Consider the following 27,221-nt stretch of genomic DNA (forward strand, 5'->3'; position numbering starts at 1 on the left):
TCTGAGTACAAATATTGCTTTTTATTTAAATGTTAGCAATAATACATGCAGTAATTATCTTTTGTATATAAATATATTTCAAAATATGTTTGACATTTTCCTCACTTGGTAACACAACTTGATATGCTCTGTCATTTACAGCATAGGAGAGTGATGAAAGGGGGATAACTCTGGTCAGGATTGCAGAAGCCTTGTCAGCCCGAACATGCATGAAACATCAGGCAAAACATGCAGAATACACTGTAGTACTGTCACACTCACGAGCAAATTATTTCATAGCAAAATGTACACATACAGGCGAAACTGAAGTAATTTTCTCATGCGATGTCTTGAATAAAATCCATTCTGATTAGCGGTTATGTGTATGTGACATGCTGGTGAGTGAGGCTTGATTGGCATAGAGAAACATAGATCAAGTAGATACATGCAAGAATATTCAAAGTTGTAAATCGAGCTATGAGCATTACTGAAGATTTTAATACTGTTCAGAATCATTTTTCATAAAACAAAAAGAGGTGTAATACTGTTTTCTTACTTCCCAAAAAAATTTGAATACATATTCCATCTTTCAATGTTTCATATTACAAACTTATCCGTTTTTACAGTGCAGGCTAGCAATGCAGGAAGTGAACTCAATAAGCAGGCATTGTGATGACATGTTTGTGATGTGGTTATCATACGCAGTTAGGAAGTGTTAACCAAGTTAAAGACAGTGAGTTGAGAAGCCAAGGAATGACCCCTCTAAATGCTGTAAATGGCATGCTTCCATTGCCAAATAAGGGTTTAGTAAAGGTTGTTGCCAAGGAGATGCAGTAATGAGGATTTGGGTTACAAAATAAGCTTCTAAACTATGAACCAGAGTAGTTTGTCAGTACGTTATAATGATGAGAGGACACCAGAAAATATATAAAAGAATACAGAAAACCAGACAGATGGGAATAATTAATCGAATCAAATACAGCATCATGACATTTTCGTTACCATAGCAACAAATCACCATGGTAACAAGCTGTCATGGAGGCATGTTTTTGAAACCATGGTAACATGCATGACAAAACGCAAACCTGACCAATGAGGGCCCATTTCCATCACCTCACCATGGGGCAGTAACAAAATTACAAAACTGTCAAAACAATTTACAAATGAGGCGAAATGGAGAATATTTCAAACACCTTAAAAGGAGACAAGATAATATAATAAATTTATACAACAAATATTTACTTAACAGTACACAGTTAGATGAATAACTTATGGATATATACTTGCGTAGGAAGTACTATCTTAATGAATACAGAATATTAACTGGTATTAAGTACTCTGAATCAGTCTCCTCTAAAGGTTCGAAGTATTCCCCACTAAATAATCATTTGAACATCAGCATGGTTTCAGATGACAAGAATACTCTATTGTACTCAATACTAACATCAGCCCAGGTGTCTAATTATCTGGCTGGTAATATTTGTCAATAAAATCTATATACACAAATATATTGCAAAGTTGATTTGCTAATCAAATTCTAATTAAAAAGTGACATAAGTCAAGTTGTGATCAAACATCTGTCATATTGCAGATAAGTGATTTGATATTTGTAAATGTGCAGACCAATTATGAGTAGTTGGGAAACATGCCAACTGACACTGTGACCCCAGCAGTAACCTCTTAATACTATGGAATCAGTTGCGTTTAGCCAAGTTCAGGGATTTAGTGCAAATCAAAGCAGTTATCTCCTCTCTGTGGAAGAAGAACCTTAGACTGAGAAATTTGGTTGAAATGTGTGTATAAAAAAAGTAACTTTTAAAATAATACAGAAGTGATACAAGCCTGAGGCAATCAGAATACTCAAGGAAAATACCTGAAAGTGACTACAATCAGAGCCATTATCTGTCTACTGTTATAGGAATAGCCATACACAGTGTAAACTTGCCATAGTAACTTGGTTTTAGTTCAGTCATAGATTCACATTTGGATACAAATGTTTCCATTGTTGTACAAGTACATGTACAATGGTTTCAAAAATATAATGGATCATAAATTTCCAATAATCATAACAAATATTACCATTATCAATGAGTCAGATATGCTGAATAATGCTAACCATACACGAGGCTAATAACACCTATATCGCCCAGACTGGGGAGTACGGGTTATTACTGTTATATTTTCATGGGTATTATGCTGCTATTTGATAACTGAAATCCTTAACTCATATTTCAACATTTTCAGCATATTACAGTTGGCTCTTTTTTTTGCCATTTTTATTCCAAAAAGAATCATCAAATGTTGATTTCACTGCTATTATGCAAGAATACTGGAGAACACAAAATTCACATTTTCAAAACATAAAGAAAAGTTGGTGTTACTGAGAATACACTACTGCTTATTCCAAAGAACCATAAACCAAAATGTACAATTTTTACAGATCAACCAAATCAATGTATGTACATTTATTTTTCATTTCTGGGAGGTAGGTGATTTAAATAGCAACTCGTAGTCAAATATTCTTTGACCTTTTATATATAGAGACCAACATTCACCACTGCCATTTAACTGTACAAGACGCCCCTGCACAACGCTCGGCTGAAGCTTCCTCAACCAGGTAAGTACCAGCATATCAAGAAAAACTATGATAATCCTATTAAAATGTCATTGGAGAAAAAGAACTTCTTTCTTATCAACAACCTATCATGAAGGTTTATCTCTAATATTTGAGAATAATTCTTTTGTTATTTTATTCCAAGCACCAATTAGTGTCAACCTTTTCACTAGCCGGGTACCAGAATTATGTCAACGCTAATGGGTGATCTATTCAGTGCTTTATGATTTGTGATTAAATTGACATGAAATGTTTTCAAATTAAAAACATATCTAACTGATAAAATAACAAAATTTATACAAAAGTTCATAATAAATTCAATCTTCTTTCAAAGCACTTAAGGCCACATTATAAAGTTGCATCAGAAACAAATATGTACAGATCAATTCTTGTTCTGCAGTGAGCAAAATGCTCTAAATTATAACAAGCGGCAATTTTCAGCTGAATGTGAAGCAAATATAAACAGTACACTTTCTAAATCTAAAATCTTCAAAACATGTTTCCAGAATATACAAATACAATATACATACATATATAATTCAAGCAGGTGTTGCTTTAACCTACATGTCTCCTACCTCTATAATACTTCATGTGCAAAAGGGAAAGTAGTTGTCTCCCTTGGCATGTAAGAGTTACCTCCCCTTCAGTAACTTCCCGTTCAAGCTTCAAGGTTAAAGAACCTTCTCATTGTTCAAAAGGAAATAGACTTTTAGTGAAGGTGATTCTAAAAGGGAAGATACTCTTACTGACCAGTTTCAATGTTTGTATAAAACATTGTTTTTTTGCAAACTGACACTATAACATTGTATTGGGAATACACATGTTTAATGAGGAATGATATGAACATAATGACACAGTCAATGAAATATATATTAACATCGATTCCCCCCCTCCCTTATAGTTGCATAGATTTGGAAAAAAATAATAACACACAACTGACTTGATATTATGACAAATCAAATAGATATGGACAAGCTTGAAACTCATACCCTCACTTTCCTATTAATCTGTTTCATCGTATCTCATGTTGTCATTTTGTTCCCGTTCACAAAGCAATTGCAGCACTTCGACTGCAGTACGTCTATGAATGAGTCGGAATGGTTTATGCCGCCTTTAGCAATATTACGGCAGGGGACACCAAAAATGGGCTTCAAACATTGTACCCATGTCGGGAATCGAACCCAGTGTTTGACCTGATGAGCGATTGCATTAACCACTGTGCTATCCACCCGCCCCTTTAAGTCCATGATAAACTGACATAGGAGTAATGACCATCGTGGCACAACCGTTTCTTTGTTAAACCAGGAACTATTTGGTCCTCCTACTCCCCAAATTGCACATCATCTAACCTTCAGGAACACAGAGTGATGGGTATTGTTGTATCAAGCCTATCTAATGTGACATTGTTTTTTCTGCCAATGAAGCTGCACGGAAATCTATGTACAATTTCGTCGATTGGACGATAAATTTATTGGCATTTTGTAATAAAATTGAGAATACAGATTTATTGTCCTCACAATCTCGCCAATTTTGGTAGTATTTATGACCTTTGAACAGAACACATAAAACCACACTGGTAAGGGTAGATTATTTCAGCTGACGACCCTAGAAGTATTTAAAGTCACCTCTTTTGGGTTGTCTGCTCCTGCCAATATCAGGGGCGGGAGGTGGCACAGGGGGCGCTGGTGGCTGGTCGTTAGGCAGGAAGTTGTTGTAGTTGCCACTGTTTCGGTCGCGGCCCAAGTCCTGAAATGATATTGTATTGTATATTCACCTAAGAACAATCTGATATCCTATTACCTAAAAGGACTTCTATACATATATAAATTCAACTGAAATTCTTTTCAAGACTTTTTCAACAAACAAATATGGAATGCTATATTCATGAAGTACATTAACCCTACAAAACCAAATTAAAGTCAAATATACTTTCAGCTGTACTATTAACTGTTAAATTAGGAAAGAGAAAAAACAGAAATTGGAGAAAAAAACCATTCTGCAAGAGTGAATAGGTAGGCAAGTGAGTCAATGAATGAATGAATGAATGAATGAATGAATGAATGAATGCAAGTGTCTGCAATGCTACTGGATAGTGCAATGTCCGTAAAGGAAACAAGTCCGGGCTAGTGAGTGAGTGTTCAGTTTAAGACAGCTTTGAACAGTATTTCAGTTATATCAACTTGAAGTGGGGGAGAAAAGGACATGCACACTTTGGTGTGAGTGAGTGAGTGAGTTTGATTTTACACCGCTTTTAGCAATATTCCAGCAATATCACGGCGGGGGACACCAGAAATGGGCTTCACATATTGTACCCATGTCGGGAATCGAACCCGGGTCTTCAGCGTGACGAGCGAACGCTTTAACCACCAGGCTACCCGACCGCCCCTGCACACTTTGGAAAAACCCATGAGCACATGTATGTTGATGACAAACCAAGAAACATAATCAGGGCAAATCCAGGATTCAAACCCACAATCATGCCAAGGGATGCAACTGTGCAGCAAACTGTGGCACCTGGGACAACTGGGCCACCCTGCCCCGCAGTCCAACCAGCGGTTGATGATGCGAGCAATGATACCAGCTGTGTCAGCATCATGATCAAGCAGGTCACTACAAGAGTTGTCTTCCTTGGCCATCACCGATCCAGGTGCTGTTTCATTGTGGCCACTGATCCCCATTGGGATGTTAAAACAAACATGGGCACAGAATCTGTTTTGCTCAAAATCCACATGCTATCCAAGAAGACCAGTTTTGTTAATTCTTTGCACCACAAGGATTAAACCAATGACATGTTACACACCATGCAAGATATTGATGTTAACAACACCCATCACCAGGCCAAACATATTTGGTAAAAAAGCAAATGATGTCTTAATATTCAGTTGAAAGATTCAACATTTATAGAAGGTGAGAACAAAACCAACAAATTAAAAATACTAAAATTTCTAAAGACATATTTTCCCAGCATTACAAAAAGAAATAAATTGCACATAGCTGTCAATACCAATGAACCAGCCCATGGACAAAATTTGAAGTGGCTAATCTCTGTATAAGCATGCACTTTTTAAATAAAATAATTCCAATCAAGATTTGAATTGTGTCAGAAACTCGAATTGAAATGATATTAGACTGAGGGAGCTTGAGAAGAAAGGGTGTGGACCAAGAGACAGGACAGAAAGACATACTAACACAAAATAAAGATATCATATATTTAAGATAAATAGCCTGGTGATGAGTGTTTCTCTGTACATACTCCAACACAAAACCATTGTACATCTCTAACTAACATTTCCACAAACTTTAGAAAAACAGTCAATTAAAAACTCAGCCCAAGCCAACAACAACAGCTCTTGTAAAAAATAGTTTTCTTTAAAAAAAAAGAGAGTTAAATGTCTCTCTAATATAAATTGTTCTAAGGAGACCCCATTGTAAAACTGTAAAGCCAGTAACTAACACGAAAATCACTTCCTTCTGTTATTGTCTTTCTATTCTTCAGACATGCTATGTTTGATGAGTAAGTCCCATAACACTTGTTTATCACAATGCAAGGAAGACACGACAAGGTGGCAGTGGACCAATGTAATCCTGACACCTCACAACAATCAGTGAGTGTGTTCAGTTTTATGCTGCTTCCAGCAATATCATTTTGGGACACAAGAAATGGGCCATAGACATTGTTCCCATATCGGAAATTGAACTTGGGGTATGACAAGCAAACACTTTACCCCCCCACCCTCCTTCACAAGAATGATGCTAGGTTAATGCTCAGAGGTCAAATACAGCAAATCATGAAATAAAGGAGGGCCACTAAATAAAAAAAGGTTACAGAACATCATATTAATTGTGTTTTAAAAGATGCCATTTGAAAAAGAAAAAATCAATAATTGAAACATGCATGAACTTATCATTAATTATTTCCTCTTGCATTAGTAAGACTAACTGGATCTGTTTTCAGCCAATCAGAATTCCCAGTGGACAACTCATTTCTATGACAACACTTAAGTTCTAATGACAACTCCAGAACAATGTCCACTATCCAACACAAGACATGGTAGTAGACCGGGGAACCATTGAGTCCAACAACACTCCACATGCTGTTATTTCTCAGTCGAAACAAGCTACAACTTCTTTCTTCTTGAAACAAAATAATAAAACAATTTAAATTTTGACAATAATTTTTGGGGTAATTTTTTGTATCAAAATACAATATAGGCATACAATTAATAATGTTGTGGCTCTGGCCATGTTTTTTAAGTATATTCTTTAAAATAAGGTTCTAGCTAAAGAGACAACAACCCCAACACATAGACAGACCACATAGACAGACCACACAAACAGATACACACATATCTCCCCAACAAACACACCACACACCGACAGGCACACACATCACAACTCTATTGACACTGAAATATTCTCCCTCCAAAATTTATATAAACATGGCAATCAGAACCACAACAAAATTAATGCCTTTTCATAATTTTAGTCTTGACAATTTCCTTGGTTGAATGAAAGAAGTTGTACGGCAAGTATGATGTAAGACAAGACAAGAGACTGTATGATGCGGTGTATACACACTCAGGGGGTTAATATGGCAAGCTTGTAAATACTCCAGCTGGCTACCTACGGAATCAATGCTGCGCAACTAATTGCGGGGAACCTGAATAAAAGATACAGTCATATGACCAAGATGACAGATGTGATTGGTTGATGATCTCATCTATGACTTCTTGTTGACAAATAAAGCAAAAAGTTTTCTTCACAACATGTTTTGAATATTTTGACCAATATTCTTATCAGGAAGGAAATGTTGTAATTGTAGAAAGTTGCAGTGACATTTATGACATTTATATACCTCATAATTCAAATGCATTGAAACCTCCTCACAATGAATAATAATATTTAAATTAAGGCACATTTACATGTGCAAAATGTCGGCAATATTAAATGGGAAATCTACATTAGGTCATAGGTTAAACCACACAGAGAAGAGTACAATGATTGTCACATGACAGTCACATGACAGTCACATGATTGTCATGTGATAGTCATGTGATGAACTATTTACTGAACGAAGAAAAGATTCATTCTTTGCAGATAGTCATGAACAACAATGGGTGCATGCAGTCTTTCCAGAGTCTGCAAACACGAGTGTACAAGGGCCTTCCATTCACAATATTTAGGTCCACAGAAGACTGCAACACTGCAATAATCATGCAATGAAGCGGACATGCCTCAACACTTATACTGTTGTTATACTGTGTACCTTTGTCTTATCTAAACATGTACGTCAACGTTTATTAAATCAGTATTGCACTGAAACAAAGTAAAACATTCCATGTTATTGATACTCACAAAATATAGAATATGTCATAAATGGTCCATACTAAATTCAAATATATATATAAGCAAACCTTTCAGGCTCTGAGAACTGTCCTGGGCAAGGATTATACTCAGTTTAATACTTATTTCTTTCTAAGTGTAGTCAGGAGGAGAAACTGCAACTAGGGACCCGTCACACAAAGCGATCATAGCGCCAAGACAAGCGTAAGTCCCATACCCATACACCGATTAATGATAGTTGTAGCGCTAAGATGATTGTAACTCCCATACTTTAACACTGGCTTATGATAGTCGTAGCACAAAGACAATCGTAACTCCCATACTTTAACACTGGCTTATGATAGTCATAGCACAAAGACGATCGCAAGTCCCATACTTTAACACTGGCTTATGATAGTCGTAGCACAAAGACAATCGTAACTCCCATACTTTAACACTGGTTTATGATAGTCATAGCACAAAGACGATCGCAAGTCCCATACTTTAACACTGGCTTATGATAGTCGTAGCACAAAGACAATTGTAACTCCCATACTTTAACACTGGCTTATGATAGTCGTAGCACAAAGACAATCGTAACTCCCATACTTTAAGACTGGCTTATGATAGTCGTAGCACAAAGACAATTGTAACTCCCATACTTTAACACTGGCTTATGATAGTCGTAGCACAAAGACGGTCCGCCCGCCATTCATGATGGAATGTTTCCAGAAGAACGATTTAAAGAAAACGTAGAACACAAGACCACCCAGACAGCTTGCACATCACACGTCAATAAGTCTATTAATTGAATCTGTACAAGGAAGACTGTACATGGCGTAAGTTCCATGACATTAGTTTGAAAACTAAATGTGAAGTGTTGATTGCAAACATACAGCTACAAAATGAAAGGCAAGGATTTAGTGGTGAAGCATTAAAAAAGTAAAGGCTAACAATATTCAAAATTCAATTCAAATGATATTTGATCACCACTCTCTTTAACAGATGAGTTTTCATAAAACGAGAATACATTGAATCTAGTGTCGTGACCAACTAACCGTTCCGTATCCCAAGTCCTTGACCTCGGTCAGTATTGTGTAAGGGGCATAACCCATTTCGCCCTTGTAGTTCCGCACCTTCCACCACTTCCGGCTACTGTCCACCACCTGCAGCAAACAGAAAACAATTTTTTGGTCAAATCTGTGAATTAAATGGGGACTGATGCCAGTAACTACTTATAGCAAACACACCAGTGGCCAACCTTACCAGAATTAATCTATTTGGAGTATGATTTTTCAGGTCATAGACTTGGGGTATATATATGACTGAAACAAACCTAATTCAACTTTTTTGGTTCACTCACTGGATTGTCTGGTCCAGCTTCAAATATCTACACCATAACTTATATCTGGAATATTGCTGAGTGCTCCATCAAAGAACAAGCAATGAGGGATACCAGGGGATGGTGGGAGTGGTGTTGTCCTAGGGGATACCAGGGAGTGATGTTGTCCTGAGGGATACCAGGGAGTGATGTTGTCCTGAGGGATACCAGGGGGTGGTGTTGTCCTGAGGGGAGGGTGTAACCATGGGATGGTGGGAGTGGTGTTGTCCTAGGGGATACCAGGGGGTGGTGGGAGTGGTGTTGTCCTGAGGGATACCAGGGGGTGGTGTTGTCCTGAGGGGAGGGTGTAACCATGGGATGGTGGGAGTGGTGTTGTCCTGAGGGGAGGGTGTAACCAGGGGGTGGTGGGAGTGGTGTTGTCCTGAGGGGAGGGTGTAACCAGGGGGTGGTGTTGTCCTGAGGGGAGGGTGTAACCAGGGGGTGGTGTTGTCCTGAGGGGAGGGTGTAACCAGGGGGTGGTGGGAGTGGTGTTGTCCTAGGGGATACCAGGGGGTGGTGTTGTCCTGAGGGATACCAGGGGGTGGTGTTGTCCTGAGGGGAGGGTGTAACCAGGGGGTGGTGGGAGTGGTGTTGTCCTGAGGGGAGGGTGTAACCAGGGGGTGGTGGGAGTGGTGTTGTCCTGAGGGGAGGGTGTAACCATGGGATGGTGGGAGTGGTGTTGTCCTAGGGGATACCAGGGGGTGGTGGGAGTGGTGTTGTCCTGAGGGGATACCAGGGGGTGGTGGGAATGGTGTTGTCCTGAGGGATACCAGGGGGTGGTGGGAGTGGTGTTGTCCTAGGGGATACCAGGGGGTGGTGGGAGTGGTGTTGTCCTGAGGGGATACCAGGGGGTGGTGGGAGTGGTGTTGTCCTAGGGGATACCAGGGGGTGGTGGGAGTGGTGTTGTCCTGAGGGGATACCAGGGGTTGGTGGGAGTGGTGTTGTCCTGAGGGGATACCAGGGGTTGGTGGGAGTGGTGTTGTCCTAGGGGATACCAGGGGGTGGTGGGAGTGGTGTTGTCCTGAGGGGATACCAGGGGTTGGTGGGAGTGGTGTTGTCCTAGGGGATACCAGGGGGTGGTGGGAGTGGTGTTGTCCTGAGGGGAGGGTGTAACCAGGGGGTGGTGGGAGTGGTGTTGTCCTGAGGGATACCAGGGGGTGGTGTTGTCCTGAGGGGATACCAGGGGTTGGTGGGAGTGGTGTTGTCCTGAGGGGATACCAGGGGGTGGTGGGAGTGGTGTTGTCCTAGGGGATACCAGGGGGTGGTGTTGTCCTGAGGGGATACCAGGGGGTGGTGGGGGTGGTGTTGTCCTGAGGGGATACCAGGGGTTGGTGGGAGTGGTGTTGTCCTAGGGGATACCAGGGGGTGGTGGGAGTGGTGTTGTCCTGAGGGGATACCAGGGGTTGGTGGGAGTGGTGTTGTCCTGAGGGGAGGGTGTAACCAGGGGGTGGTGGGAGTGGTGTTGTCCTGAGGGGAGGGTGTAACCAGGGGGTGGTGGGAGTGGTGTTGTCCTGAGGGGAGGGTGTAACCAGGGGGTGGTGGGAGTGGTGTTGTCCTAGGGGATACCAGGGGGTGGTGGGAGTGGTGTTGTCCTGAGGGGAGGGTGTAACCAGGGGGTGGTGGGAGTGGTGTTGTCCTGAGGGGAGGGTGTAACCAGGGGGTGGTGGGAGTGGTGTTGTCCTGAGGGATACCAGGGGGTGGTGTTGTCCTGAGGGGATACCAGGGGTTGGTGGGAGTGGTGTTGTCCTGAGGGGATACCAGGGGGTGGTGGGAGTGGTGTTGTCCTAGGGGATACCAGGGGGTGGTGGGAGTGGTGTTGTCCTGAGGGGATACCAGGGGTTGGTGGGAGTGGTGTTGTCCTAGGGGATACCAGGGGGTGGTGGGAGTGGTGTTGTCCTGAGGGGAGGGTGTAACCAGGGGGTGGTGGGAGTGGTGTTGTCCTGAGGGGAGGGTGTAACCAGGGGGTGGTGGGAGTGGTGTTGTCCTGAGGGATACCAGGGGGTGGTGTTGTCCTGAGGGGATACCAGGGGTTGGTGGGAGTGGTGTTGTCCTGAGGGGATACCAGGGGGTGGTGGGAGTGGTGTTGTCCTAGGGGATACCAGGGGGTGGTGGGAGTGGTGTTGTCCTGAGGGGAGGGTGTAACCAGGGGGTGGTGGGAGTGGTGTTGTCCTGAGGGATACCAGGGGGTGGTGTTGTCCTGAGGGGAGGGTGTAACCAGGGGTTGGTGGGAGTGGTGTTGTCCTAGGGGATACCAGGGGGTGGTGGGAGTGGTGTTGTCCTAGGGGATACCAGGGGGTGGTGGGAGTGATGTTGTCCTGAGGGGAGGGTGTAACCAGGGGGTGGTGTTGTCCTGAGGGGAGGGTGTAACCATGGGATGGTGGGAGTGGTGTTGTCCTAGGGGATACCAGGGGGTGGTGGGAGTGGTGTTGTCCTGAGGGATACCAGGGGGTGGTGGGAATGGTGTTGTCCTGAGGGATACCAGGGGGTGGTGGGAATGGTGTTGTCCTGAGGGATACCAGGGGATGTAACCAGGGGGTGGTGGGACACTCACCTGCAAGATGTCTCCTTTATTCACTGAGATTTCTTTTTGATTTTTGCCCTTTCTTTCATGAAGTGCTTCGTAAACTCTATAAACAAAAACATTTCAATTAATCGTCATATTTTCAAACTGATTAAAAACACATTTGCTTCAACATCTTCAAGCTGCATATTCTCCTCTGCATAAAAGCTTCCTTTTGGCCAAAGAAGATTTTGTTTTTTCTACACTGAAACACTACTCATGGCCAATAAAAACTAAATATATTAGTTTTGTTTCCAAGTAAAACTTTCCTTTTCCTTTTTTGGAGTAAATTAGCAGAATTATGAACACACATTTTTGTCAGTGTTTGCAAAACTACATAACATTAAAATCTAGTGGCCACAAGTGGCCCAGTTGTCAAAGTTGCACCCCTTGAGCAAGCCAGAAACCTATGATCATGGGTTCGAATCCTGCTCTGCCCTGATTATGTTTCTAGGTTTGTTGCCACCATAACCATGCTTGTGGGTTTCACCAAGTGGTAAACATCTGAGACCTGCATCACTTCAGGCTTTCCTCCCACATTACTCAAAATACTTATAGGCTATGGTGACTGTGGCTAGTCAAAAAAATATCCTAAATTTACCATATTTTTAGCTTCAGATCACCTGATCATATTTTTCCTCAGCAGCTTGGTAAAAAACAAGATATAAAGACACTACAGCCTTTTGAAAAAATTGTCATGCAGCAGGGCTGTGTGGGCTTTTTTTGTTTGTTGTTTAACGCAGCACTCAGCAATATTCCAGCTATATGACGGCTGGCTGTAAATAATCGAGTCTGGACCAGACAATCCAGTGATAAATATCACGAGCATCGATCCCCGCAATTGTGATCGATGACATGCATCAACCAAGTCAGCGAGTCTGACCACCCGATCCCGTTAGTCGCCTTTTACGACAAGCATAGTCGCCTTTTACGGCAAGCATGGGTTGCTGAAGACCTATTCTACCCCGGAGGGACACTTACTGATGACCACCCCGCCTCAGCTCATCCAGGTAGGCTGCGTTTTCCTCATCTCGTGACGATGTAGGAGACTGACGCCTCATTTCGGGACGGTTTCTAGAAATATCAGAACAATCACCACCGTCAAAATGTTACCTGAGAAATAAAATTATTTTCCTCCGTCGTCAAAAAGCAGATGTACATTACTGAAAGCACAACACTTAACAGGAATTTAACAGTAATAATGGAGTCGGCTCTACTTGACATTAAAATATTCAACAATAGTTATATATTACAATATGTTCGACTTGATAGCAGTGTTTAAACAGCCATTAAAGGCTGTTAGTTAGCCTGTCTGTGCAATGATATTTTAAATATAAATATTTACAAATATATGCAAATAATAATACTAATTATCTGCGAGAGATTTATAGATCAGGCTAAATATCCCCGTCAAAGTTTTAAACCACATGTTAGAGTTAACTAAAATAAACACTAAATATGAGTACCATCTTGCAGCAAACATGATAAAGTGTTAGTACATTTTTTTAGATCAAATCTTGATAAAAAAAACCCAAGTCGTTCCTGATTCACGGTTGTTGCTTGTTTCAGTATTGCAATGAAAAGAGACTGAAAACTTCTATATTGCGGGGTTCACACATTGTACCCGTTTGGAGAATCCAAACTGGGGCTTCGGTTTGACGTGTAAACGCTTTAACCAATGGGCTACTCCACCGCCCCTTAAGAAATATGAAAATATGAGACTACATTGTTCTCTTGATGGCAGTCACTTTATGGCTACAAACTGAAGCAAGCAACTGCAACAAATCAGGAAAGACAACTCTTGCAGGACCAGAGGTAGACAGCACAAGGAGAGGATTTAACATGGAGGAAAGGGACCATCTCAAAATAATTGTGTGAATATTCCCCCGTGTTGGTGGTGGGAGGAGAAAGGAACCAAACATGAGAAGAATTGGAACTGGGAAAATATCCAAGATGCAAAAACATATTATGTGGTTGAAAACGGCTTGGTAAAGAAAGGTCATGCATACCAAAAATACCAAAATACCAACGTCAAACTGTGCACTTTGAACAGTACCCTTCTGCTTTCCCCCTGCTTAAACAATTGCTAAAAGCTCATTAATATCAAATGAATAATTAATCTGTAAAAAAGAAGAATTTTCCACACAATGAAAAAAACCCCAGGTTTCTCAAATTTAAAAAGTAAAATCTCATTCTTTAGCAGCTACTAAACATTTCTTTTCAAAATGTTACCTAAACTACATCAACTAAACTATCAAGATCTTAATTGTCAAAAAGCATTAACGATTGATAAAGCTTGTTTCTAGGACACCCATATAGATAAAGGCAGCGCTGGGCTTCCGCAGACTACAAGCAGGGAAAGTCAAGCCAGGCACACTCAAGTAGATCCTCTGGACATATATCCAACCTCTCTTGGGGCTGTTCTACATATTCTGGGTACACTGCTGAAGTACTCTGAATAGCATGCCTTGGCGGACTCGGCGGCCGTGGGCTTGGTGGGCGCGGTGACGGGCGTGGTGGCTCAAATCTACGCTGATAATCATCCTCTTGGTAGGTAGGCTGTAAGAAGCAAATATTCAACATGAACAAAAAATGAATCTGAAAAAGCTCAATCAGATATATCTAAATCCTTAACTCAAATAGTGACTCTGGTTAAGTTTTTGTGACGCCTGTATTTCATAGACTTAATAAAGTCCACTTTTTGTAGTTGGTCACTAATCTTTATACACATCAATGGCAGAAATTGCTTAAAGAGGTATTTTTCTAAATTTTAATTCAAGAATTATCAAGGTTATCACATAACATTGTTAATCCAATTACTTCAACGTTACATGTCAAATTGGCTCTCTAATAAACTTTACTCAAACATTCCTGGAGTATCCACATTCCAACCAATCCTAACCTGAGAAGTATGTCCTTACTGATTCTTTAATTAGATACATTGTGTGTTAATGTCCATAGTGCACTCAGGATGACTGTGAGTTGATATTGCAGTTCTATGTGTGAGAGGATATGAGTGCTAGATGTTACCAGAGTGTGTGTTACCACAAGAACACAGGTTTACACAAAGTTACATGATTACATACTGGTATTAACAATGCTTTCATGAGATACACAGTGGATACAATATGTAACATTGTTAATACAGTGGCATATGACATAAAATGTTTATTCACTGGTATGTAGGGATACAGTGTGGAGAGATATATAATGCTGAACAAGATCTAGACTTTACCACAAGACCTATACTAGTTTTACAGGATCGCAATGTCAATTAAATCAGATCTTAGTTATTACTACTGCTAAACAAAGATCTGAGGACACCCCATTACAGGTCACGTCAGCAAGACTTTTCGCAAACTGTGACCAACCAATGAAATGACTAACAAGAAAATGATATTAGCCAGTCAAAAAGCAGCTTTCTAGAGCTTTAATGCACAAGTTTCAAAATGATGCCATTCCAAACTACGCTTTGAAAAATCTTGATTCTAAATTTGAAAACTGAACTGTCTAAAAGATGGCCGAGATTGTATGGCAGTACCTTCATCGGACTATAGAAAGTCTCTTCTGTTTTGAATGTTTATTCCACGGTGATTCTGACGGAATCAGTTTACAACCTTGAACTGTGATTTGGAATGCAATGTGTTAACCTTTCAGAGATTGCAGAAATCACATTCTGCCACTTTCCCGATCTGGTAACCAACTCTCTGATTTGTTGGTTGAAAGGTCGTTCAGACGTGACCCAAAATGGGATGTCCTCAGATCCTTGTTTAGCGGTAGCGAGAACTAAGATCTGATGTTAATGAGATTGACAGGATCAAGGATAAAGCATGCATGACTTAACACAGGTGTATTACACCAAAGGGGAAAGAGACTCCCTTTTCTACTGCCTGATACAGAAACAGCTATATATATTTGGACTAATGATATAATATTCTGTTACATAGCTGGATTCTTCAGCTTGCTGGGTTAAACCATACTTGCAATTCTAATGAACATTTGCAAAACAGTTTATCACTGAATAAAGCACAGAAAAGGTCTCAAAAGAAGTTCTTATAAAAACCAAAAAAACGTTTAATCAACATGTCCTTATTTGGAAAATCAATCAAGTTGAAAAAATATTTTAGTGGTACTAGGTCAAATGAGATTGTAATTTTAACAAATTGACATTGAAACAGTATATATCTGGTGGTCAATTAGGTCTGGTATATTAAAATCTATCTTGACTACACGCATGCAACTTTGAAATGAGAGCAAGGATATTTATATCAAGCATATAGTGAACAATAGGATTACCATGGGAGTCCACATAATGGTTTCACTAGTCACTTCAAACTAATATATTTACAAAATGTAAACGGATAAATTGAAGGGATTTCTAAGGACATACTACGGTAAAATTTTAAGAGCATGCAGACACATGGCAATCACTTTAAACAATTACCAACATGGCAATCACTTTAAACAATTACCAACATGGCAATCACTTTAAACAATTACCAACATGGCAATCACTTCAAACAATTACCAACATGGCAATCACTCTAAACAATTACCAACATGGCAATCACTTTAAACAATTACCAACATGGCAATCACTTTAAACATTACCAACATGGCAATCAATCTAAACAATTACCAACTTGGCAATCACTTTAAACAATTACCAACATGGCAATCACTTTAAACAATTACCAACATGGCAAACAAATTATAACAATGCAACTGCAGAACACAGTGAAAAAGAGGGATTAGTGTCTGGGTTTCTAAAAGGATTTCTTATTCTGATCCTCAGATTTTATTATATTCACCATTTTAAGAAATATTTTCAGCAATAATTTGAAAAAATTGTTATTTCAGGAAAATACAAAACATGTCTTTTAAAAAGAAAATGAAATGAAATTTGCAATCATTTTAAAAACCCACTGGATCATTTCACGAACTATTTTTGCTTCTATAATTTTACACGCACTTAACTTCAAGAGAATTTTATGTCCAAAAAGTTTATATTTTAAGGAAATCAATCAATGCTTGTACTTAATTTCTTATATTTCAAAGAAAACAAAATGTTTTGAAAAACATCAACACATTCATTAAAATATTATGTGAAATATCAAAATCATGAAATTAGTTGTAAATTCAACAAAACTAATGGTTTCATAACCTGAGCAGCCATTTCGTGAAATGCTCCGGAGAGGAAGGGTTAAATAATATTACCATTGGCCTAGTATCCGACTCATGCGTGTGGTTCATGATTTGGTTGTGGTGGGCAAGAACCGCTGCCTCTAATGGTACCTGAGGTGGAGGAGGAGGAGGAGAATCCTCGATCACACTCGGTGACGGTCGCCAGCCATCGTAGAACACGGGGTTAAACGGGGGCGTGTAGCCTCTCCATTCTTCTCTGGAAGAGTAGCAACAGAATAAATGTATAGAGATTATCAAACAAGCATGTGTGTCTTACTGATTTTACGAAACGAGTGTCAGAATTGTTGTATTTCCCGAGTGAGGGTAATACGTGAATTCTTACACAAAGTTTTGTAAAATCAGTATGACACACGAGTGAGTGTAATAATTTCTTTATTCTCCATTATTTCTTAATCCTTTTGGGCTCCCCTTTAGAAAAATGCAGTATCACCACCCATCCTAGAAAACCACCATTAGTTGATTGACGTCAACAATCTTAAGCTTTGACGTCATTCCTAGTGTGACGCCATGTAAATAACCGAGCCTGGACCAGACAATCCAGTGATTGACATGAGCATCAATCTACCTGATCGGGATATGATGCCATGCAATAACGAAGCCGGCCGGGTGTCACATCAATTGCAAATTCCACATTCAGCAACATTCCAGCTACATGCCGGCGGTCTGTAAATAACCAAGTCTGAACCAGACAATCCAATGATTGATATTGTAAACAACGATCCACACAACCAAGACACTGAGTCTGACCACTGTTTCCATTGCCTGTTACGACTAACAAACAACCACTAGCATAGGTTGCTGGAGACCTATTCTAATCCCCAGAGGGACCTGGTTGTTGTATCTAACCTGCTAGTTGTCCATTTGGGCCCCAACGCCTGCCATAGCTCGATCTCCTTGGACGTCAGACAGTTGAGCAACAGTTGTTTAGCTTCATGGTTGACAACAGGAGATATTGCCTGGTCGGCAAGATCCCGGTTGCCGTGGAACGGATCACGACTGGCTTCGTAGATCAGACTTAAAGGCGTAAACAGGAAGTGAACCAACTCTGGTGCATTGGGATCATGGATGTGCGCCTTTAACTTGGCCTGTAAAGTGAAGATAATATCTCATGACAGAAAGGAAGGTTGGTTGGTTGGTTTGTTGTTTAATGCCGCACTCAGCAATATTCCAGCTATATGACGGCGGTCTGTAAATAATCGAGTCTGGACCTGACAATCCAGTGATTGACATCATGAGCATCTATCCACGCAATTGGGATCAATGACATGCATCAACCAAGTCAGTGAGCCTGACCACCCGACCCCGTTAGTCGCCTTTTACGACAAGCATAGTTGCCTTTTATGGCAAGCATGGGTTGCTGAAGACCTATTCTACCCCGGGTCTTCACAGGTCAGAAAGGAAGGTAGTGAGGTTTGTTGTACCTATGTTATGGTTAACTCCCAAATCAAGGAGACCGGCCGCAGCAAATCTTGGATCGATAGTGAATGCAGAATACATTTCAGAAAGTGATCATAGCTCAATGATCATCTCAACTTTATGTTAACGTGTAGAAGTTACGACACAGTCAAATGGCCACAATCGTTTTGTGAAACTGGCCCAGGTCCTTGGGAGTCCTTGTGCTCATTGAACAAGAACTTAGTTCAGATAAATCTCACTGATGGCTCGAAAGAGGGTGTACATGTCAACTGCACCCTCAGTCAAGTCACTTGTAACTTAGCTATTACGTGCATCCCCCTTTTTCAAAGGGGATCAGCCCCTGGATCTTCGAACTAAAATGACATGATCTCTTACAAATTAACTGTGAAGTAGACGATGGAGGAAAAGATTCTTATTCATATTTCAAGCAAACTTGAATCCTGCTTTTTAGTACTAGCAGACTTGTCATGGTTTCCGAAAAATAGTGAGTGAGTGAGTGAGTGAGTTGGTTTTAACGCCGCTTTTAACAGTATTCCAGTTATATCGCGGCGTGTCAGCTTAATGTGGGAGGAAAGCCCAAACGATGCAGGTCTCAGACGTTTACCACTTCGGTGGAACCTACGAGCACGGGTATAGTGCTGACAAACATAATCGGAAAAATAAAAAAAGAGTGAATTAACTTACCAGCAGGTTGAAAGAAAACTTGAACTTCTGGAAAATATCGATAAAATCACTGGCAGGTGGGGGTCGGGCTCTGTGACTCAGCATGCCATCTGGAACAAAGTAGCACAATGTTCAAGCACCATACTCCCCACATACATCTATGTACTTTGGAAAATACTCAGGGCTCAAACTGTCCCCACAAAAGTTGAAAAAGAAGATATTTTATATTTGTATTTAGATATTTTGTCAAAGGTGATGCTCTCTGCATCTCAATATCTTCAAATGATAACCCTGAAGTTTCGAGTGAGTTGTGTTTAACATCGCTTTGAACAGTATCCAGTTACATCACAGCATTTCAGCTTAATGTGAGAGGAAAGCCCAGAAGTGATACCTGTAGGTTACCACTTTGGTGAAATGTAAGAGCATGTGTATGGTGATGACAAACCTAGAAACATAATCAGGGCAATAACTTAGAGAATAATGGGCTTCAAACATGGTACCCATGTAGAATATTGAACCTGGCTCCTTGGAATGACAAGCCAATAATTTAAACTCTTGGCTAAATGTTCAGCTGGCTGACTGAAGCTTGTTCAATGCTGCCTCAAGACAGAGGCAATCTGTGTGACAAAAGCCGTTGTGCATTGTGACAACCTTGTTAAGGATAACACTGTGTGGAGCTTGCTCTTGTTAAGGATAACAGTGTACGGAGCTTGCTCTTGTTAAGGATAACAGTGTGTGGAGCTTGCTCTTTTTAAGGATAACACTGTGTGGAGCTTATTCTTGTTAAAGATAACACTGTGTGGAGCTTGGGGAAATATGTGTGCGCATAAAACGTTGATGTCCTAATTGGTGGTCATCAGTGAATAACAAAAAAGATAAATTTTGTGTTGACAAAATATATTGTTTCTTAAACTGTAACAAATAATAGAAACATTGACCACACAGCAAATACTTCCCTGCACAACTTAACTTTCAGTTTTAAGTGAGTATGCACAATCTGTTTACATCTCCATAGAAACATGCTCACATTCATGCACAACATTATTTGGGGTTTTGTTTCAAATTAATAAATGAAATAGGACCATGATCAATAAAAATAAAACATTCAAAATACGAAATGAAATAAATTTTCCATGCAAATGTCTAACTATTCACATTCCACACATAAAACCAGTGGAAGGGACATCCAGGTTACAATACAAACCCTGTTTTCGGTCTACATTTCCAGTGAAGCATTAATGTGCATCATAAGTAATGATGTAAGTAATAGTGTTATTGAAATACTGAAAACGAAGTAATGTATCATACGTTGTATTATTAAAAGACCAAACGTAAATTCAGGGCCCTTATACGACTATACCCCGATACTATTACACAGATTTAGGATCTTCGTAAAGTTGAGAATGCTTTGTGTGTGAGTGAATATGGTAATGCAGCTTTTGCAGTATTCCAGCAATATCACGGCGGGGGACACCAGAAATGAGCTTCACACATTGTACCCATGTCAGAATCGAACCCAGGTCTTCGGCGTGACTAGCGAACGCTTTAACCACTAGGCTACTTGCCATGTTTAAATGCAAATACTTCATTAGATTTTTTTCAAATGAGCGCACCACAGAGGTAGACATCCTAATCCATACAATTTTCAAATCTCTTTTGAAAAATAATGCTCATTTTGAAATCAATATTTGAAAAAGAAAAGATTTCTTCAACCACGAGTATCACTGAATGTGACATTATTGACCAGTGGCAGCTCACCTCCACTCTGTCTCTTTCGTGCCCGGTTGCCTCGCTCTCGTTTCCTACGTTCTAACTCCTTGTATGCTTCAGCTGCCTGCTGTAGGCGCGCCACAAACCGCTCGATGTCATCAAAACAGTGATTCAGCAATTGCTGAAAGAGGGAAACAGTCAGTACACTTGCTGGTTATTATATACAACAAAGAAAAAAACATTTAGTCAAAATCAAACAACAAACAAAATTACCAAAAGTTTAAACTGGTTGTCACCAGTGGGAAAGTGGGAAAGCAGGAAATAGCCGCCTGTCTGTTAGATTCTGAAATGTTCCTTGCCCGACTGGCAGCAGAAATCATAACGGTGATTTATTTACGCACAGTTCTTCCCCTTTCTGTACATTTTATTGACCATCAAAACATAAAAATAAAATATCCTTACTGAATCGATGTTGCGAAGTTACGAGCTCTGAGTTACCTCTCTTCAAAATATTTGGCTTATGATTTGCAATTTGAATCAAATGTTTTGGAAAATAAGCTGTTGCTCATTCAAGATAGTGAAATTTGAAGCTGGCTAATTATGTTAAAGGCTGGCTAACCAACCAGGGTTCCGTTCCTTAAAGCTATCTTAGCGCTAAGATGTTCATAAGTCCTATACTTTAACAAAGGTTTACGATTATCGTAGCGCTAAGATCACTTTGAGGGAACGGGCCCCTGGCCAGAAATATTTTGTGACTATTTCACAATCTGGTTGTCACCAGTAGCAGCGTGTCACCAACGAGCTGCACACATTTTACCTACTTGTTGAATCAAATCTGTGTGTTTGTTGTGATGAGCGAATACTTAAGAAGTCTATTCCACTGACGCTCGTGCTATTGAGGGGCAGTAAGGTAGGCTGGTAGTTAAAGTGTTCGCTTGTCAAGCCAAAGGCCTGGGTTTTATTCCACATATTGGTAAAATGAGAAGCCCCTCCATACCTTTGTCATTGTTACAGTGCCACACTGAAGACACATCATGGGGAGTGAGTGAGTGAGTGAGTTGGGTTTAACGCCGCTTTTAACAGTATTCCAGTTACATCGCGGCATGTCAGCTTGATGTGGGAGGAAAGCCTGAAGTGATGCAGGTCTCAGACGTTTACCACTTCGGTGAAACCCACGAGCACGGGTATGGTGCTGTCAAACCTAGAAACATAAGTGGGGTGAACCAGGATTCGAACCCACAATCATAGGTTTCTGGCGTGCTCAAGGGATGCAACTCTGCACAGCGAAATGTGGCACCTTAGACGACCCCGTGCCCCCACATCATGGAGAGAGAGTCCTAGTCTCATACAGTTACTTCATAGAGTTGGGTACAAGACTCCACTCGAGTATATATACTTCTCAAAAGAGCAAGCGAGTGAGTATGGTTTTACGTAGCTTTTATCAATATTCCAGCAATATCATGGCGGGGGACACCAGAAATGGGCTTCACACATTGTACCCGGGAATCGAACCTGGGTGTTCAGCGTGACGGGCGGACACTTTAACCATGCTATTGAAGAATCAGAACTGATCTACCCTCCTTACCACATCTTTCTCTAGGACTTCATTCTGTCCACCATCTTGTATGAATGGAATGTGGTTGCCAGGGCGCCGGGGGCCAGAGGGACCAGCATACTGCTCTGAAAGAATAGATCACATGTAAAATAAAACTTCAAATTTATATTGTCCTTTACATCCATTCTTCCAAACAAATGGACCTAAGGTCACACTTTCTTAATTTTATGTTTCACTGATTTATTGCAGCTCTCCACACTAGGTCGGTCAAAATAAAACAAAATATAAATGGCTATGTCAATCATTTATATATATGAAAGTCATTCAGCCATGGAGTCAAAAATGCAGGTGGATTTTTGAATCACTGATAGTGATGGAGACAGAGAATTTAATATTGTACAAGATGCCCTTTACTACAGTTGGGAAACATAAAATAAAAAATATTTTTAGGTTTAATATCTATTTTTCCCCCAGCTGCTTTTCAGAAAGGGTGGCAGGCCCGTGAAACAAAAAATAAAATATGTGTGGCCTAATCTTAAAGAGCATGGAATCAGATAGGTTGTCATTTTTCAACGCATGCATTCTGTTTGCATGTCAAGAAACACCTATTTTTCACTTCTTATATCCACTATTTGGTTGCTCAAAGCTCAATAATCTACATGGTAACTGAGCTGGTCAGTGACTGGTAATAAATTCTATAACACTCCTGAACAATACAGAGTATAATTTCCTACAACAATGTAACAGTCATGCATTGTATCATTGCTCTAACACAGTAAGTCCCAGGCCAAATACATACATATACACACCACTGTAAACATTGTACACACAGATAAACAAAGTTAATCATAACAACAAATCTCCCATTTGTACTAATCCCCTTCTCCTAAGGCCTCGCACTGAAGGCTGACCAAGGCTCTGCTCACTACAATGTAGATGGAGCATAGTTTGTAAGGAGGCTGTCAACTTGGCAGGAGTACAAGATCACCAGTGGGTCATGATCAATCTCGGTGTAGTGAGGGCGGGGCTGGTTACTTTGTCTAGCTGACATGGTGAAAGTAAGGCCTTGTGTGATGTGACCACACCCATATTTATCCATGTCACGATTTCAAATTGTGTAACAAACTCACAGCAGATGTTATACTCAGGCTTTAAGAAAACATTTTTTTGGTTAAAAAATATTGGTAAAATATTATATAAGTGTATGTAATACCAGATAAAGGAAAGCCATTCCTACAGTCTTGCTTCTACTTACATGTCAAACTAACAACAATATATATCTTGTCCTGTATGAATCAGCTCTTAAGTACTTATCACATGGTTTAAGATCACCAGCCAACAATGGATGATTCTGTATACATGTACTATGTATGAGAAAAAGTATTTACAAAAAAATAATTTGGAATCAATATTTATAGACAAAAAAACGAAGGAACAAAAGTTTGAAATATATTTAGGACTTATTAGGACTATACATTAAGGTAAAAACAACACATGCCGGTTCAAAGTTCTTTTTTAACATAATAATTGTACAGACACCTAGAATATTAGGATTAATATCGTATCAAGATGCAAATTTCATTGAGCACCCACATCTAGATAATTACACGGTAGACAAATATACATTCGGGTGGGGCGGGCAACAAAACAGCAGTCTGTCAACACCACAAGGGCAGAGTGACATTGCCTCAGCTTCAGTTGCTGTTTACATGGACATGGACGTTGTGACGTGCATCTTGAGTGAGTTAGTGAGTGAGTTTTAACAGTATTCCAGTTATATCACTGCATGTCAGCTTAATGAGGGAGGGAAGCCCGAAACCAACAAGCACGGGTATGGTGCTGACAAACCTCGAAACATAATTGGGATGAACCGGGATTCGAACCACAATCATAGGTTTCTGGCGTGCCCAATCGACGCAAATCTGCACAGTGAATCGCGGCGCCTTAGACGCCCGTGCCACCCGTGCCCCCTGTTACACATGATATAATAGAGAACTTACCGACGTTACTCCTCATGCCGTACATTCCTGGGGGTTCTGGGGGGCGCTGTGATGGTGGTGGGGAATCCTTTGGCTGCAAAGAAATACATAGATTATTCCAGATCATTTCAATGTGGTCCAACTCCTCTTTTCAAGGCAACATTCCACAGCCCTACTGAAGACCAAAGCAATCAGAAAAACAATGTCTGTATTGTTTGTATTTTGTTTAACTTCACCACACTGTTCCAGCTACAATCGAGTCTGGATCAGACAATCCAGTGATTGCCATCATGAGTATCGATCCACATAAATGATAGATGACATGCTGTCAACCAAGTCAGCGAGCCTGGCCACCTGATCCATTAGTCACCTCTTCCATTAAGCACAGGTTGCTGGGGGACCTATATTCTTACGCAGGATCCTCACGGGTTTCATACAATAAAATGATCAAATACCTTGAAAAATGATAATTTGTATCCTTTTCAACATTTTCCGTGTGATTAGCCTTATCACTATGGCACAATGAAGTTTGGTGTACCAATTTAACATATATTCAACTATTTCATTCTTTGGTTGGCCTGTATATAAGGTCATATTATCATGGAAGACTTGGTTGTCTTATCTTGGTTGCTGTTACACATACATATACCACCCTCGTGACAAACGTTAAGAACTAGCATATTGTCCGAGAAATCTACTGCCCAAGATGGAGGCCTTCCGCACTGTGACTTGGCTTGTGTTGTGTACTCCACGTAAGGCCCGATATAACCACATCTTTCCAGCTATTGTAGAAGCAACAAGGTACAAACTATCCTTCCACCTCACAGGACAATCAAACATACATTTCAAGCCAACAATCACAAAACATCCTCCATCTCTGAAAACACATTCCTCCGTCATTGTTCTCTACATCCTTGACAAACCTTAAGATGAAAACAAACATCAACAGAAAAATGAAAAAACAACCACACACTAACGTCATTATCAGCTCTGAAATAACTGACCTGCACTGTATGTCCTTCAGGCCTACACAGAACTAAGTAAAATCCCCTGGCAACCAGCTGAGACATCTATAATCTTCTGAACCCACTGCACAACATGGCTACCATGACCGATGGCTCATTAAGAAGTGTTGACTATGCTAATCAGACTCGGTGTACCAACCTCACACTTGCCTTGTGAAACGACAACGCTTTACATTAACAAAAGTCTGACAAGTTGATATCTGGTGTAAATAGCTCGCCGTCATGTCAATATTAGCATTAACCCGTTACATGGCTGTGTACCACGATGGTGGATATGAGCGTATATTGCAGGGTGCTGTGACATGCACTGAGCAGCATCGCTAGTGGATGTGACAGTGGGTGGCGCTTCCACAAACACTCAACACACGAGGCAGTCACAGCAACCTCTGTGGTAACTACCTGTTGTTGAAACGGGTACTCCTGGAAACACTGTAGAGCATGTATTGGGTGCCCAGATTGTATCATTGGTTCGTTGTGTAACGTCACACTTAGCAGTAATTGAATTATGACAGTGACCTGTAAGTAATTGAGTCTGGATCACACAATCCAGTGATTGATATGTGCAACATCATGCAATGAACAAAGTCACTCAGCCGGACCACCTTCCATGTACCCACCCGAAGGCAAGCTTAGATCTACCCCACCCCTAATACCCACAACTGTTAGACCGACAGTGAAAACATGTACCCATCCCAGAGCATGCTTAGCTTCACCACCCCACACTCACAACCCTGAGACAGAAATGAGGCTGACATGTACTCGCCCTTGGCCAAGCTTAGATCCACCACCCCACACTCACAACCCTGAGACAGAAATAAGGCTGACATGTACTCGCCTTGGCCAAGCTTAGATCCACCACCCCACACTCACAACCCTGAGACAGAAATGAGGCTGACATGTACTCGCCCTTGGCCAAGCTTAGATCCACCACCCCACACTCACAACCTTGAGACAGAAATGAGGCTGACATGTACTCGCCCTTGGCCAAGCTTAGATCCACCACCCCACACTCACAACCATGATACAGAAATGAGGCTGACATGTACTCACCCTTGGCCAAGCTTAGATCCACCACCCCACACTCACAACCCTGAGACAGAAATGAGGCTGACATGTACTCGCCCTTGGCCAAGCTTAGATCCACCACCCCACACTCACAACCCTGAGACAGAAATGAGGCTGACATGTACTCGCCCTTGGCCAAGCTTAGATGCACCACCCCACACTCACAACCATGATACAGAAATGAGGCTGACATGTACTCGCCCTTGGCCAAGCTTAGATCCACCACCCCACACCCACAACCATGATACAGAAATGAGGCTGACATGTACTCGCCCTTGGCCAAGCTTAGATCCACCACCCCACACTCACAACCCTGAGACAGAAATGAGGCTGACATGTACTCGCCCTTGGCCAAGCTTAGATGCACCACCCCACACTCACAACCCTGAGACAGAAATGAGGCTGACATGTACTCGCCCTTGGCCAAGCTTAGATCCACCACCCCACACTCACAACCCTGAGACAGAAATGAGGCTGACATGTACTCGCCCTTGGCCAAGCTTAGATCCACCACCCCACACTCACAACCCTGAGACAGAAATGAGGCTGACATGTACTCGCCCTTGGCCAAGCTTAGATCCACCACCCCACACTCACAACCCTGAGACAGAAATGAGGCTGACATGTACTCGCCCTTGGCCAAGCTTAGATCCACCACCCCCCACACTCACAACCCTGAGACAGAAATGAGGCTGACATGTACTCGCCCTTGGCCCAAGCTTAGATCCACCACCCCCACACTCGACA

The 27,221-nt window shown here is 41.0% G+C and overlaps 1 protein-coding gene across 1 annotated transcript; it reads right to left on the reverse strand.

The window, feature by feature from the left end:
- Positions 1 to 27,099, reverse strand: LOC125372212 (epidermal growth factor receptor kinase substrate 8-like). Its single transcript, XM_048381415.1, has 12 exons — positions 26,209 to 27,099; positions 24,406 to 24,478; positions 22,436 to 22,530; positions 20,899 to 21,031; positions 19,162 to 19,250; positions 17,908 to 18,146; positions 17,074 to 17,257; positions 14,264 to 14,415; positions 12,838 to 12,930; positions 11,848 to 11,923; positions 8,974 to 9,081; positions 1 to 4,339 (listed from the first exon to the last, which is right to left on the reverse strand). The coding sequence occupies exons 1-12, from the start codon at positions 27,097 to 27,099 to the stop codon at positions 4,199 to 4,201; spliced, it is 2,274 nt and encodes a 757-aa protein (XP_048237372.1). The 3' UTR covers positions 1 to 4,198.
- Positions 27,100 to 27,221: the final 122 nt, after the last annotated feature.

Source organism: Haliotis rufescens, unplaced genomic scaffold, assembly GCF_023055435.1.
Source record: "Haliotis rufescens isolate VD_foot unplaced genomic scaffold, xgHalRufe1.0.p SCAF_389, whole genome shotgun sequence".
NCBI lineage: Eukaryota > Metazoa > Mollusca > Gastropoda > Lepetellida > Haliotidae > Haliotis > Haliotis rufescens.